General features: G+C 31.4%; 1 protein-coding gene across 1 annotated transcript in view; it reads right to left on the bottom strand.

Moving 5' to 3' along the window:
• Positions 1–5,256: 5,256 nt before the first annotated feature.
• Positions 5,257–15,828, bottom strand: part of LOC145266615 (uncharacterized) — a 301,088-nt gene continuing 290,516 nt past the window's right edge. The window contains exons 5-8 of the mRNA XM_080122519.1: positions 13,994–14,035; positions 12,450–12,695; positions 10,076–10,585; positions 5,257–6,191 (exon numbers count right to left, since the gene is read on the bottom strand). Coding sequence (XP_079978645.1) covers positions 5,299–6,191; positions 10,076–10,585; positions 12,450–12,695; positions 13,994–14,035 — 1,691 coding nt within the window. The 3' untranslated portion in view covers positions 5,257–5,298. The remainder of the gene's footprint in view (positions 6,192–10,075; positions 10,586–12,449; positions 12,696–13,993; positions 14,036–15,828) is intronic.

Below are 15,828 nucleotides of genomic sequence, written 5' to 3'. Positions count from 1 at the left end.
TAATAGTAGTATTAGTTATTATTATTGATAATAGTATTAGTTATTAATAGTAGTATTAGTTATTATTATTGTTAGTAGTATCAGTTATTATTATTATTGTTAGTAGTACTAGTTATTATTATTAATAGTAGTATTAGTTATTATTATTAATAGTAGTATTAGTTATTATTACTATTATTGTTATTATTATTAATAGAAGTATTTATTATTATCATTATTAGTTATTATTATTTTAAATAGTAGTATTAATTATTATTATTATTATTATTATTATTATTATTATTATTATTATTATTATTCAAGACATACCAAAGACTTAAAAAAAAGATCCTTGAATGCTCTATTACTTAAAAATCAGCAGTATTAGGTAAAGATCAAGCCTAAGTGGATCAATTATTGTAATTATTGTTATTATTATTAATAGTAGCATTATTTATTATTGTTAGTATTGTTATTATTATCATTAATAGTATTAGTTATTATCATTGTTAGTAGTATTAGTTATTATTATTGTTAGTAATATTAGTTATTATTATTAATAGTAGTATTAGATATTATTAATGTTAATGGTAGTATTAGTTATTATTATTAATAGTAGCATTAGTTATTATTATTAATAGTAGCATTAGTTATTATTATTAATAGTAGTATTAGTTATTAATGTTAATGGTAGTATTAGTTATTATTATTGTTAGTAGTATTAGTTATTATTACTATTATTAGTTATTATCATTGTTATTATTATTAATAGTAGTATTAGTTATTATTATCATTATAGTTACTGTTATTATTATTAATAATAGTATTAATTATTATTTTCATTATTTGTTATTATTATTTTTATTATTATTAGTAGTATTAATTATTATTATTATTATTATTATTATTATTAGTAGTAGTATTTATTATTATCATTATTATTATTATTATTATTATTATTATTATTATTATTATTATAGTAAACAGTTTTTAATATCTGGTTTTCATCCTCAAACGAAACCTGCGGTCAGATTAAATCGTGTAAAAGGAGTTTAATCTATCCCTAGTAATATCATAGAGTTGGCAATGGACTTAATGTTTACTTCCGGTATTCTTCTTGTAACTTCCGGTTCTCCCCAATATATTTTTTTTTTTAGTTTTTCACATTCTATAAGAGATGTTTCTGACAAAGTGCAAACAACTGCAGTTTTATTTTTTAGTTGGCGTTTATATTTTACATGCAGTTTTTTGATCCTCCCAAAGTATTTATCAGCATTCAACTATCAATTTATCTCAACTCTTATTTTCAAACTTGTTTTAGTCTTAACCCTTATCCCTGACTGGCTTTCGGGCCTTGATAAGTGATGAATTTTAGTAAAAAAAGAAAAAAAAATGCCTCTAGAAGGGCTCGATTGTTTTGCGATCATCACCATTGGTTGTTAACACCATTAAGGAGAACCTTAATTATTTCACACGCGCCTCTGTCGTATCAAAGTACCATTTTTTTTCTTTAAATGGAAATTCTTAAGGAAGAAAACCTTCTATAAAGGTCAATCTTCTAGATTTTTCTATCATCATTAAAAAAATGTAATTGCCCTAAAGTTGGAACTTTCGTCCTTTTTATACTTTCTAACTATTTTAAGGAATCTTCAGGATTCATTAAAGACTGCGAAGAAAGCGATATTTGGTTTTGTAGAGAGAGGAGTCTACCAGTGATTAAAATTCCACCCCCAAAATCAATGTTTTTTTTCTTTAATTCTTTGAAATTCTCAATACCATCATATATTTAGTTTGTTCATTGATTTTTTTTTTCAAATTTGATCTGAGGTTCCGTTTTCTTGGGATTTTTTTTCGTAGAAATTCTTTTCAATATTTGCAAAGTCGAGTTTCTTTCTCCATAATAAAAATAAACGAAGATGATCAATTTGTTTTTGCAATTAAAAAAAAAACAACATGATAATCGTTTAGTCCAAGATTAAACAACAGATAATCGTTTAATTCCAGGTGTAATGATGAGAATTGGTGAAGGTACCAATCAAATTCTGGAAGCAATGTTGAGAAAAAAAATGAATTCTCGTATCGATCTTTCGTCGATATAATGCAGTTTCGTGAGTTTCTTTCTATTATATTCATTTTTTTCTTCATCGTAATTTTTGAAATAGCGCGTGATTTGAAAACGTGAGAAACGTTCGAAATGTGAATGGCTCACAATGACATTTTTTGGTTTGAACGCGAACCTTCGCATACGTGTATGTTGGCTATAACGCGATTTCCATTGGAAATATTTTAAGGAGTTCGTGGAGTAGAATGCACGTATTTACTACAGATTAAAAAAATCTTATAGCGCGATTTCATTTCTTATAACGATATTTGGTATAACGCGATTTGGTATAACGAAATTTCTCATAACGAAATTTTTTCTTAATGCGTTTTCATATTGGAAATATTTTAAAGGGTTTGTGAGTCGAACGTGCGTGTTTGCAACGTATATATATATATATATATATATATATATATATATATATATATATATATATATATATATATAAATTTCTTCTAGCACGATTTGATTTATGATAGCGCGATTTGATTTATAATAATGATATTTGGTATAACGCGATTTGATCTAACGCAGTTTGTTATAATGCGATATTTTTTTAACGCGTTTTCATATTGGAGATATTTTAAGGAGTTTTTGAGTCGAATTCCCGTGTTTTTTTACATACACACACACACACACATATATATATATATATATATTAAAATTTCTTATAGCGCGATTTGCTTTGTTATAATGATATTTGGTATTACGCAATTTTCTAACAAATAATCTTTTCTTAACGCATTTCCATATTTCACAATTTGTCTTTGGAGGTCAGATATTCATTAATTGTTTTAAAGAAGGATACAACTGACTGCTTTTATTATTCCAAAATGTATTTTCTTTAACGTGTGAATTATTGAAACGGGGACGGCCCCCTTTAATGTCACATAATGACAACAGCTCTTCGACTCTCTGGATAATTAAATTTGCACCATACGAAGTGTGGGCTTCTATGATGGGTAGAGCAATGACACATGTGGTGGGGGTAGTTTGGAGCATCGACCAAAATATTATAATCAGTTTTTCTTGCGACTCAATCGGTTCATTGCTCAATCCAAGCACGCCTTCATCAGTTAGAATATTGGCGCTACATAATCTTTCTACACGATCACCATTATTAAATACCTCACCAATGTTTTTTTTTAAGATCGATTCCATATTCGCACCCGTATTCTCCTCAGACACACACAACTGCATTTGATATTTTTTTTATAGTTTCGATTTGAAGTCCGAATCTTGGTGACAATTCCGATAATTCTGCCGATGATTCTTAAAAAAAAGTCAAGGATATCAGGTTTGTGTTTTACAAAAATGACTTTGAGTAGAATTCGAGTATTTAGTTTAGTTCGTATCGCGTAATTTCTTCACAGCAAGTTGTTTATAGTGTGATTTTTTTATAACGCGATTTTGTAATGTGATTTTTACACGTTTTTTTTTTATCACACTCTTATTTTTAACAATGTTTTTATTTATAACGCGGTTCTTGCAACAATGTTTTTATTTATAACGCGGTTCTTGCAACATTTTTTTTATTTATAACGCGGTTCTTGCAACAATGTTTTTATTTATAACGCGGTTCTTGCAACAATGTTTTTATTTATAACGCGGTTCTTGCAACATTTTTTTATATTTATAACGCGGTTCTTGCAACATTTTTTTATAACACAATTTGTAAAGAAAATATTTTCATAAAGTGATTTAATAATGTGATTTTTTAAAAGTTTTTTTATAACGCGCTTTTGATTACAGTTTTTTATAACAATATTTTTATAACGCGATTTGTAAAAACACTATTTTTATAACGTGATTTTATAACATTTTTTTTAATAACGCGCATTCAATAACAGTTTTTGTTTCATAAAGTGATTTTTGCAACAACAATTTTGTAACATGATTCGTGTATAGGATTTTCGTAATGCAATTCATGCGACGTGGTTTTTACAACCAATTTTATAAAATCAATGTCTTTATAACGCGGTTTCGGTTATATTGCTTTTATAACGCAATTTGTAGAAACGATTTTTTTATAACGAGATTTTATGCAATTGTATACGCATCTTGTAATAAAATATGGTCGAATTAGAAGTACGAAAGAAAAATAAATGCACATTCTTTGGTATACCAGGGGCGCGTGAGAAATTCGTATTTTCTTTTGAGTTAGATACACAAATTAGCCGTAATACTTGACCTTTGAGTTTAGACTCTAGTTTAAGCCAGTCTGAACGCCTCCAAAGTCATTTCAGGATATAGTCAACCTGACGGCCATTTTACTGAATTATTGTCTCTCCACGAAGACTGGATGTAACGCAATGTCGCGGCCGAATTAAGGTAAACTTTTAGATGTAAATGCTGTTTTCGAGCGTCTCATCAATGGGACGCTAGCGGGTAATGGGCTAATATGAGGTGTGGCCATTACTGGAGCCTAAATGAATAGCCTAGGCCGCCGGTAAGGAACTTTTTTTCGAAGTTTCCTCGGCATTCTCTCACCCATTAAGGAGCTTTCCCGATTCGCACAATCGGTGCAATGGGGTATATATACTGACTAGGACTGAGGATATCATGTTATCTATCAACGTAAAAGATGCCTGGTATGTTTACTACGTGATAACTCGAAATGATCTGGAAACTGTCAATGGGAAAGCAAATTGCGGCTTTAATTAAAGTCTGGAGTCAAGTATTATGGTTTATTTGTGTTCATGAACTCGCAAAGCGTAAAGATCACAGGGAAGATGCTTGAGTTTGATTTTATAGCGTGAAACGAAACGGATGGTATCGACCATCCTCATAGCAGGACGTTAGTCTGTCACCAGCCATACTGTGAGTACAACTGGTATCATTTTGTATACACGAGAAATTAAAGAAAATCATGATTGTCCACATGATTGTCCACATGCGCCCCTGTTGTACCAAAGAACGCACTATTTTTTTTTCATTTATGTCGTTTTTAAAAATTCAATCTGCTTCCAATTTTGTTAGTGATTTTTGTTTGTACTTGGGTTCATTTGTACTCAGATTTTCTTTCACCGGGGTGGGGGGTAGATTACCTCACTCTCTCTAATTTCCATTTTTTTTAAATTTAAAAATCGATATTTAAAAAAAAAAAATTTAATGTGTACTATTCTTTTTAAAAACATCTTTTTTTTAAAAATTGAATTCCTCAAAAAATCATTTCGTTTCTTTTTTTTTTTTTAAAATCCTCATTTAGTGTGATAACCTTAGGAGATAAACGGTCGTATCTTCGTGCTTCTCAGTTGTTTCCGCCGGGTGATCAGCTCAATTAAAACGAAAGATGAAATAACTACGCACACGGCCAGTAAAGCCACGGAAAGGGAGACAATTACCGCCACTATGTTGTTACTGAGCGCCGTATCGACAGAGTGATCGTTCTTGTTTCTCCCCTGGACAGAAAAACGGGAAGGTCTGTTGAATCTATCGTTCTTGTGGATACAGTTCTTCCTTGGACCGGACGGCCCGTTCGCCGAGGCGTCCGAACCGGCCGATAAAGTCTCGTTATTACGGGCCATCCAGTCTCCACACACCCTGTCGTAAAGCGTCGACGAATTCCGCGACGAATTGCTACCTGTCTGGCACTGTCTGTACAGTGTTGTAAGCCGCATCCCCAGGACACTGAAGCTGCTGCGGTCAGCGTCGTAGAGGATCCCGTAAGACGTATTGATCTTCATGTCCAATATGGAATGGTAGGTGCCCTGGAGGTTACCCACTCGCGTCACCGTCACGTTCTCCTGAGTGAGTTTGTAGACACGGGTCGCCGTCTCGTTGGTGTAATAGTCGAGCCAGACCTGCGACAGCGACTCGTCCCCGAGGGCGGAGGGGCTCACCGCCACAAGGGTGCTGGCGTTGTGCGGTTTTTTTAAGGAGAAGGCTTGGTAACCGATGTATTGTTCGAGTGGGGGTAGGATAAAGTCGTTCTGGTACATTGTCCGCTCGTCCGCGGAAGAGACGTTTGTTATGTACATGACCTGGATGGGTCGGGCGGACTTGAGCATGATGTAACAGTCGTTAACAAAAATTAATTGGAGAACTGACGAGTCTGTGACATCATAGGAATAGACGGACGTTTCCAGATACACTGTCACATTTGTTTCACCTGGGAACGGAGAAAAAAGAAGAAGCAGGTAAGCAAAATGAAAACAACAACAACAACAACAACAACAACAACAAAACAAAAACAAAACAAAAGAAAAACAAAAAAACAAAACAAAACAAAATAAAAACAAAAAAACAAAACAAAACAAAAAAACAAAAACAAAAAACAAAACAAAAACAAAAAAAACAAAAACAAAAAACAAAACAAAAAACAAAAACAAAACAAAGCAAAATGACAAAAACAAAACAAAAAACAAAAATAAAACAAAACAAAAACAAAAACAAACAAAAAAACAAAAAAAACAAAAAAAACAAAAAACAACAAAAAAACAAAAAACAAGCAAAAAAACAAAACAAAAATCAAAATAAACACAAAACAAAACAAAAAACCCAAAACAAAACAGAAAGAAACAAAACACTCGTCTACTTGAAACCACTGTCAATAATTTCCCCCACTCTTTATCTATGCCTAAACCAAGACGTAGATTCCATGAACAAAGCTTCTTTCTTAGAACTACACGCATGTGAAACTCTCTTCCGTTTCCCTGTTTTCCAGCTGACTACAATTTGGTAGTCTTCAAGTCCAACATAAACAAATTCTTGATGAACCACGCCTTAAGTAATTCAGTTTACGATTTCCGGTTGCACATGCGTACATAAACAAATAATCAATGCGACAATAAAACGTATTGTTTTACTATGTACGTTTTCAGTGTTCCAATTGTTTGTTTTTGCGTTTAAATTATCCAAATAAACAATTGTTAATACTTTCTGCATTTTTTTAACACCGTTCATTTCCATATTACGTTTAAGTTATTTTAACGCAATTTTCTTACAAATAAATCTACTTTAACCCGTTGACAACCATAAGAGCATTTTACAACGGCGATTTATTCACCGCTTCATTAAAAAAAAAGTTATTCTCCATTTTTTAATACACTTTTCTTAAAAAAACATTCATACATTTTCTTCTACACTACCAACATAAATAACCCCGAAAATATGTTTATTTTTAATTGGCATTACAAATAAATAATCAACACGACAATAAAACGCATTGTTTTACTGTGTATGTTTTCAGCGTCCCAATTGTTTTTTTTTCGCGTTTAAATTAAAAGATATATCAAAATTTGAATTTAGCTTTAAGCATTATGGTATATGTTCAGTGCACATTTACCTATAAGTATGGCAAACCACTTATAATTCAATGGCTGTTTTTTTTTCAAAACAAAACAATTATAAACAGAACGACTCATAGAAATCTATGTATATTCTTTTTTTCATTTTAATATACTTTCATAGAAATGTTTCTGTTATGTCACTAAAAACTATTTTCTTTACGTCACAAGTGTCACGCTCATACATTAATTCCATAGCTAATATAACGTACTGACCCAAACGGGTCACAGGTAGTCATTATATATATATATATATATATATATATATATATATATATATATATATATATATATATATAAAGATTATTTTCACAAAAAACAAGACAACAAAAAGTTGGATTGATAGCAACAAGTACTGTAGACACACACACATACACACACATACACACACATACACACACACGCACACACACATACACACACATACACACACATATATATTTCTGTAGAAATATATTTTTCTTATTATATATCAATCCTTATATAAGAAGCTCAATGTGAATACAGAGCAATATATAGAATAAATGACAAACATTTATATTTCAAAATACATGATGTTGACAATTTTTATAGTTTATTCCTTTACATCAAAATCCAAGATGGCGTAATGGTAAAATAAATAATAATAATAATAATAATAATAATAATAATAATAATAATAATAATAATAATAATGATAACAATAATAATAATAATAATGATAATAACAAACCAACCCCGGACAAGAACAACCATACCATAAATAAAAATACTAATAATGAACAAGATAAATGCAACTGTAGACACCGCACACTTTGCCCAGTCCAAAATAAATGTCTAACAAAAAGGGTAGTTTATCAAGCAACAATATTATCGAAAGAAAACCAGAATAACAAGAAATATTACATAGGCATGACTTCCTTAGATTTCCAAACCCGATACTATGACCACAAAAGTACATTTAAAAATAAAAAACACCGTATAAAAACAACACTAGCGAATAAATACTGGGAACTCAAAGAAAGCGGACATTCGCCGGTAGTCGAATGGAAAATAATGAGACAAGCTACCACATGCAGACATTTAGACGACCCATGTAAATTATGCCTCCATGAAAAATTTGCTATCCTGTACTTTAAAGAACCCCAAAATCTATTAAACTGTAAAAGTGAAATAGCAAATAACTGTGTTCACAAAATAAAACTTACTCTAGGATAGCGATACAAAATAGCTTTAAAACTAACAAAAACAATAGAAAATAAACAAATAAATAAATTAAATAAACAAGAATATACATAAACGATCACATATATATGTATGTATATATATGTATATATATGTGCATATATGTATGTACACATATGTTTATTTTTATATATATATATATATATATATATATATATAAATAAAAAAGGAGGAAAAGGTCTGCCTTAAACCACTAACCTAGTTCTAAAACAGATCCTTTGTTCGATAAAATGCATGCCCATTGGCTGATAGGAAGGGGCGCGGTGGATACTAGAAAGCTGATTGGCTAACTAAAAATCCTCAACATATATAAAAACAAGAAGCAACCACAGAATTCGCGCATAAGCCTGACGAATCCTATAGTGGATGAAACGCAGAATATTCAGTGTAGCTTAATCGCCATATATATTTTATAAATTACTAACTAGCTCTACCTACGTATTGAGTACTTTTTAAGTAAATACTTAAAGTTTACGCATAAATCTATACTTTCGTATATTAAATTTATGTGAGTAAATGAAGTAGTTATATATATATATGGCGGTTTCTGCACTTTATCTCCTTTAATCAGTAAACTTATATGTCAAGAACAGAATCTAAATTTATTTATACAAGTAAACTATAACAATGGATTGGATTTAATACGATGTCTAACTATTGCATGCAAATAATTGTTCATAAATGATCCGCCTAATTTATGATAAGATCTAATGGCGTTGTAACTGGTTCTAATAAAAGTAATTACCTCAGTGTAAAACTCTCTTTACTTCTCGATTCGAACTTTAAACCAAAAGGGAGAATATATTGTGCCGTGTTGTAAACACATGTCGGCGACTTTCGCGCGAAAATGAACGAAATAAGAAACTTTCACTTTCACTTAAGAAATTCGTGTCAAAGTTTTATTTTTTGCGAGTCTCGACATACAACGTTTGGTCCATTTTAAAAGTAAAAAAGAAAGAAAAAAACATTATAATAATAAAAAACAAACGTTTTCAAAAATGATCGTGCATAAATTCGTTGTTCATCTTGAATTATTTGTTTTTACAGCAGTTCGAGACTATCTATGTTCGTTTAAATTGACCCCCGCTCTGTAAACGCAAGTTCCACGAAAAAAGCTTCGTTCCTAGAACTAGCCGATGTTGGAACTTTGTTTTGCTAGCCCCCTTTTCAGCTGACTTCAACATGGTCGTCTTCAAGTTCAACTGTAAACAAATTTTTGTTGAACTGTCCACTTAAATAGTCAATCTTTATCTGATTTCTATCACCGTACACATTACCCACTATCTCTGAGTAGCCTTCAGGATTTGATAAATGGTGTTTCTCCTGTAAAAATAACAACCAAAAAGAACAGAGGCAATATCTGCCGAATTCTTTGTTTTTTTCCAGATCTTGCAAAAAAGATTCAGTTCAAGACAATCTACGTTCATTTAAAGCGACCATCCATTTGTAAACAGCTGATTTAAATGATTTCAATTGCACTCACCTGTAATTTTTAGGGTTACTGGTATTTCGGGTGTTAGCGGAACGGCCACGAACATTTTTCCCCAGGTACTGATCGGGGGTAACATCTCCGTGGTCGATATTGTTGGTTCGAGACAGATTGTGCCATTCCGGGGATCTTCGGTGGTGATGCCTCCGACAAGGACCCCCACCGGCCGGTCTGCACTCAACTGGACGCCGTCCATCAAGTTCCCATCCTCCAGCACCAGGACTTCGTTGGATCTGATGGTGAAATTAAATTCCCGGTTGTCATCGCCGCAAGAGAAGAGCTCGCAGAGGGAACTGTTCCTGCTGGCCGTCAAGGTGACATTGGTAAGGACTCCCGGTATCCCTTGGGGCATCACGAACACCGTCGATGACATGTTGATGGTGGTGCTTGGCGTCATAATGACGTAGTCGGTACCGAAGGCGTCCGTGGGATACAGTTGGCTCCTGTCACCTCGCTGTTTGCCGTACATCACGCAAACGTCGCCAGATGAACGGAGTAGAAGACCTAGAATAATAAAAAAAGAACAAAATTAAAAATCATTATACACTAGCAAGAGTGCCTGGTGTTGCCTGGTTGAGCAGAAATTACTTTATTTATTTTTATCAATTTATTAAAACCTAGAAAAATCTATTTTTTATGGAAGTTTTCTTGTTGCTTTTATGCAGGTTAGTAATCGTTATTTAAGCAAATAAAATTAAAACAATTATTTCTACGTACAATGAAACAAAACCCCTGTACTTATACATAAAAAGGCACTTTGTGTATTTGTGTGCATATGTCAATTCGTTTCTTATGAACTCCGAAACGGATGGGCCAATTTTTTAGAAATTTTGCAGAAATGTACTTTATGTGTTAACACCCTTATACAACCTAAGCGCATTTAAAACGTTTTATCATCGCACAGGTAGAAAAGCCCGGCCTATAAAATCAACAGCAGGTTATTTTATAAGATAGGGGTGCGTTCGGAATAAATGTTTCTGTTTAGAGCACAATTGAATTATGATACTTGACTTTTGCATTTTAAACTTTAATGCAAGCCATTATATATAAAAATTAATTTTATAAATCAAGAGTAGGTTCTCTACAGTGCAATGTAGACTACAATGTATTGTTGACAAAACCACTGCGGAGAAGCATGTGAAGCTTTATCCTGGTTCACCATGTGTGTGCATGCGCGTGTGAAAATCTATATACCTATAAAAGTGACATTGACTGTCGGTGTGTCTGTCTGTGTACATTTCCCTGCCAAATTACTCTGTCAATTTTAAGTCTACAGACTCGAGATTTGACATAAGGGGTATTAAGACTTGGGAAAATCTTTTAAATCCGTTTTCGGCCAGAAATTTTGTTGTCAAGGGGTCAACGATTTGACTTTTGAAAACTCTACAAAACTCCTCCGCCAATTTTGAGTCCAACCACTTGAAATTTTAAATGTAGGTTACGTGGATATGCATCAAACTTTTAAATTTGATTTGAAACCCCCCCCCCAAATGTTAAGGGGTCAAAATTGGGGTCAAAGTTAAAAAAAATTGACCTCTGCTGTCTAAAGATTTGAAATTTTACATAAACTGTATTCAGACATAGGGTAAGCTTTTAAATAGGTTTTTAGCTGAAAATTTGGCCGTCAAGAGGTCAAAGTGTAAAAGATTTGACCTTTGCGGTCTCTAGAAAACTATTCAGCCCATTTTGGGTCTAAACACTTGAAACTTTAGATGTAGGTGACCTGGACATCAGTCAAACTTTTTAATATATATATATATATATATACATAAATATATATGTATATATATATGTATGTATATATATGTATATGTATATATATATGTATATATATGTGTATATATATATGTATATATATGTGTATATATATATGTATATATATGTGTATATATATATGTATATATATATGTATATATATGTGTATATATATGCATATGTATATATATATATATATATATATATAACTACTTAATTTACACACATAAACACACATAAAATTAATATACGAAAGTATAGATTTATGCGTAAACTTTAAGTATTTACTTCAAAAGTGTTCAATACGTAGGTAGAGCTAGTTAGTAAGTTATAAAATATATATGGCGATTAAGCTACACTGAATATTCCGCGTTTCATCCACTCTAGGACTCCTCAGGCTGATGCGCACAAGCCTAAGGAGTCCTAGAGTGGATGAAACGCGGAATATTCAGTGTAGCTTAACCGCCATATATATATATATATATATATATATATATATATATATATATATATATATATATATATATATATATATATATATATATATGCACATAAAGTTATGAACAGTACATAGGGCCCGAGCAAAGCCGGGCTGAACTGCTAAGATTCTTACCAATTGCCTTTTCATTTCCGGGTCCTTCGTTTGGTGGCGAATAGAAATGTGTAAAGTTCAACGGCACAACGAGTGATGTGTTTGGGGCAATCTCGTAATTGAGATGGAGGTCGTTGTTCATGAACGATGCGGTGATGGTTGCTAGGGTGACGTTTAGCACCTGCGGCACGATTTCGATGGTAATGTCACACTTGGCTGTCTCGACCGGAAATGGAATCATGAAACGCGTCCCACAAGTGTCCGGTTCTGTGGGAAGAAAAAATAGACATGCAGTGGTAAGCGATAGAGGAGAAGACAAGAGAGAGAGAGAGAGAGAGAGAGAGAGAGAGAGAGAGAGAGAGGGGGGGGGGAAGAGAAAGAGGGGAAGAGAGAGGTGGAGAGAGGGAATTAAGGTAGATAGAGAGGGGAAGATAAGAGAGATAGAGGAAGATAAGAAAGAGAGAGAGAGATAAGAGTGAGAGGGAATCTATAAAATAGCAAGTGAGAAAGAGGAAGAAAAATATATAAAAAGACGAGAGAGAGAGAGAGAGAGAGAGAGAGAGAGAGAGAGAAAGAGAAATAAAGGACAAATCTCTCTCTCTCTCTCTCTCTCTCTCTCTCTATATATATATATATATATATATATAGAGAGAGAGAGAGAGAGAGAGAGGGAGAGATATGAATATATATATATATATATATATATATATATATATATATATCTGTAGAAATATATTTTCTTATAATATATACCAATCCTTATTTAAGAAGCTCAATGTAATTACAGAGCAATATACAGAATAAATGATAAAAAACTATATTTCAAAATACATGATATTGACCATCTTATTATTTTTTCTTTAACTCAGTTGACTTATACAGTTCTTGACAGCATCCGTCTCGCAGCGCAAAATCAATCACTTAATTATTATATCAATCAGTGAATCTATTATGCCCTTAACTAATCAGAAGAAGTGACAACAATCAATCCGTCAAACTGAATTAAAGGAATAAATTATAAGATGATCAACATCATGTATTTTGGAATATAGTTTTTTGTCATTTATTCATTCTCTCTCTCTCTCTCTCTCTCTCTCTCTCTCTCTCTCTCTCTATATATATATATATATATATATATATATATATATATATATATATATATATATATATATATATATATATATTATTACAATAATAATTTATTTTAATACCAACGGACACCAGTGTTTCAACCTTTTGCGAATCATCGGTTACACGATTACTACCGGTCCGGAGATTTGAACCCAGCCACAGAGTCATCTCTGACTCCATTAGCAAGGAACAAACCTCACAGCCAATCTCAACCGCGAGAAATATCGTTTAAATTTTAACATTTATTTTTAAAATGTCGTATACATATGCGTTCATTTTCTTATTTCTCTAAAACATAACTTGTACAAACAATTTATATTAAATGTCGGCGTGGTTCCTGGCAGTACCCAAAGATGCTATCGTCATCTGAAGATGGTCTCTGCCAATGCCAGGGACCAAGTCGACAGTAGTATAAAATTCTGAATAATACATACCAGCAGTATCTGTTTGGCCGAAACATGGGAGGGAAAACATGTCTGGAAAATAATGAAAATAAAAATAAATCCAAAACCAAAAATTCAAAACAAATTAAATTAAGCTTTTTAATGGTGAACAAAATGGCGGTACTTGTGCAGAATAATGGCGAAGATAATTCAATGAAAAATATTTCTTTTTGTTGTAACAATGAATATTTATTGAATATTTTTTTCTGAAAAAAAAAAAAAAAAATTAAAATCCAATACTAACGATTACTACGATACTATCCCATTGATTACTGTACACGCAATAACCGTTATCTCCGAGTGGCTTCTGGGCCTTAATAAGTGGTGATTACGATGTAAACAAAAAAAAAAAAGAAAGAAAAAACACTCGTTGTAAAGTAAGTTTCACACATAAATATGCCCGGGAAATAATGAAAAAAAAAAAAAAAAAGAAAAAAAAAAGGATATTGAAAAGCTAAATAAATGAACTTTTCAATGGGGAACGAAATGGCGATACTTATGCATAATATCGACCGGACTATCGTCGAAAATTTCCAGGCAGTTTACGTAGAACACCGAAAAGTGTCGAACGAAAGCTTCATCATTTTATTTTCGCGCAAAAGCAGACTAATTTTTTTAGCAATGACGAAAACACGTCAATCGAAAATTAATTAAAAACAAAATGAAAACAATATTTTTCTTGTTACAAAGAAAATACAATGAATAATTATAAAATTATTTTTATGAAACTTTAAGAAAATTAGAATTAAAATAAAAAAAAACACTCATTGTAAGGTAAGTTTAATTTTTTAAATAAAGCGAAATATTTATTTCAGTTTATTTAAAATAAATCAATGATAAAAAATACTTTTTTTTTTCTTAAAATGACGTTGATTGCTGGGAATAATTAGTCGAGCGTTTCTGTTTTCTTTTTTTTTTGCTGTTCGTTTTCGTTCGGCAACTTTCGGCGTTTTACGTAAAGTACCCGGAAAATTCCGATCATAGCACACACACACACACATACACACACACACACGCATATTTATATATATACATACGTATATATAAATATGTATATATATACATACGTATATAAATATATATGTAGAGAAATAAAAATGAACAAACCGTATTATGTGTTCATTAACGTTTCGTCTTTATTTCGAGACTTCCTCTGGATGAATGAAGTCTCGAAATAAAGACCAAACGTTGATGAACACATAATAGGTCGGTTTGTTCCTTTTTATTTCTCTATTTTGTCGGAATATTATTTCCATTATTTTCATCAAATATATATGTATATATGCACATATATAAATATATGTAAGAACAAAAGATTAATAAAATAATTACACACACACACACACACACACACACACACACACACATATATATACACATATATAAATATATGTAAGAATAAAAGATTAATAAAATAATTACACACACACATATATATATACACATATATAAATATATGTAAGGACAAAAGATTAATAAAATAATTACACACACACACATATATATATACACATATATAAATATATGTAAGAACAAAAGATTAATAAAATAGTCACACTCACACACATATATATACACATATATAAATACATGTAAGAACAAAAGATTAATAAAATAATTAAACACACACACACACATATATATATACACATATATAAATATATGTAAGAACAAAAGATTAATAAAATAATTACACACACACACATATATACACATATATAAATATATGTAAGAACAAAAGATTAATAAAATAATTACACACACACACACACATATATATATACACATATATAAATATATGTAAGAACAAAAGATTAATAAAATAA

This window comes from Euprymna scolopes, chromosome 41 (assembly GCF_053919585.1).
Source record: "Euprymna scolopes isolate OS-2025 chromosome 41, ASM5391958v1, whole genome shotgun sequence".
In the NCBI taxonomy this organism is placed as follows: domain Eukaryota; kingdom Metazoa; phylum Mollusca; class Cephalopoda; order Sepiida; family Sepiolidae; genus Euprymna; species Euprymna scolopes.
This window is presented reverse-complemented; position numbering and strand designations above follow the sequence as displayed.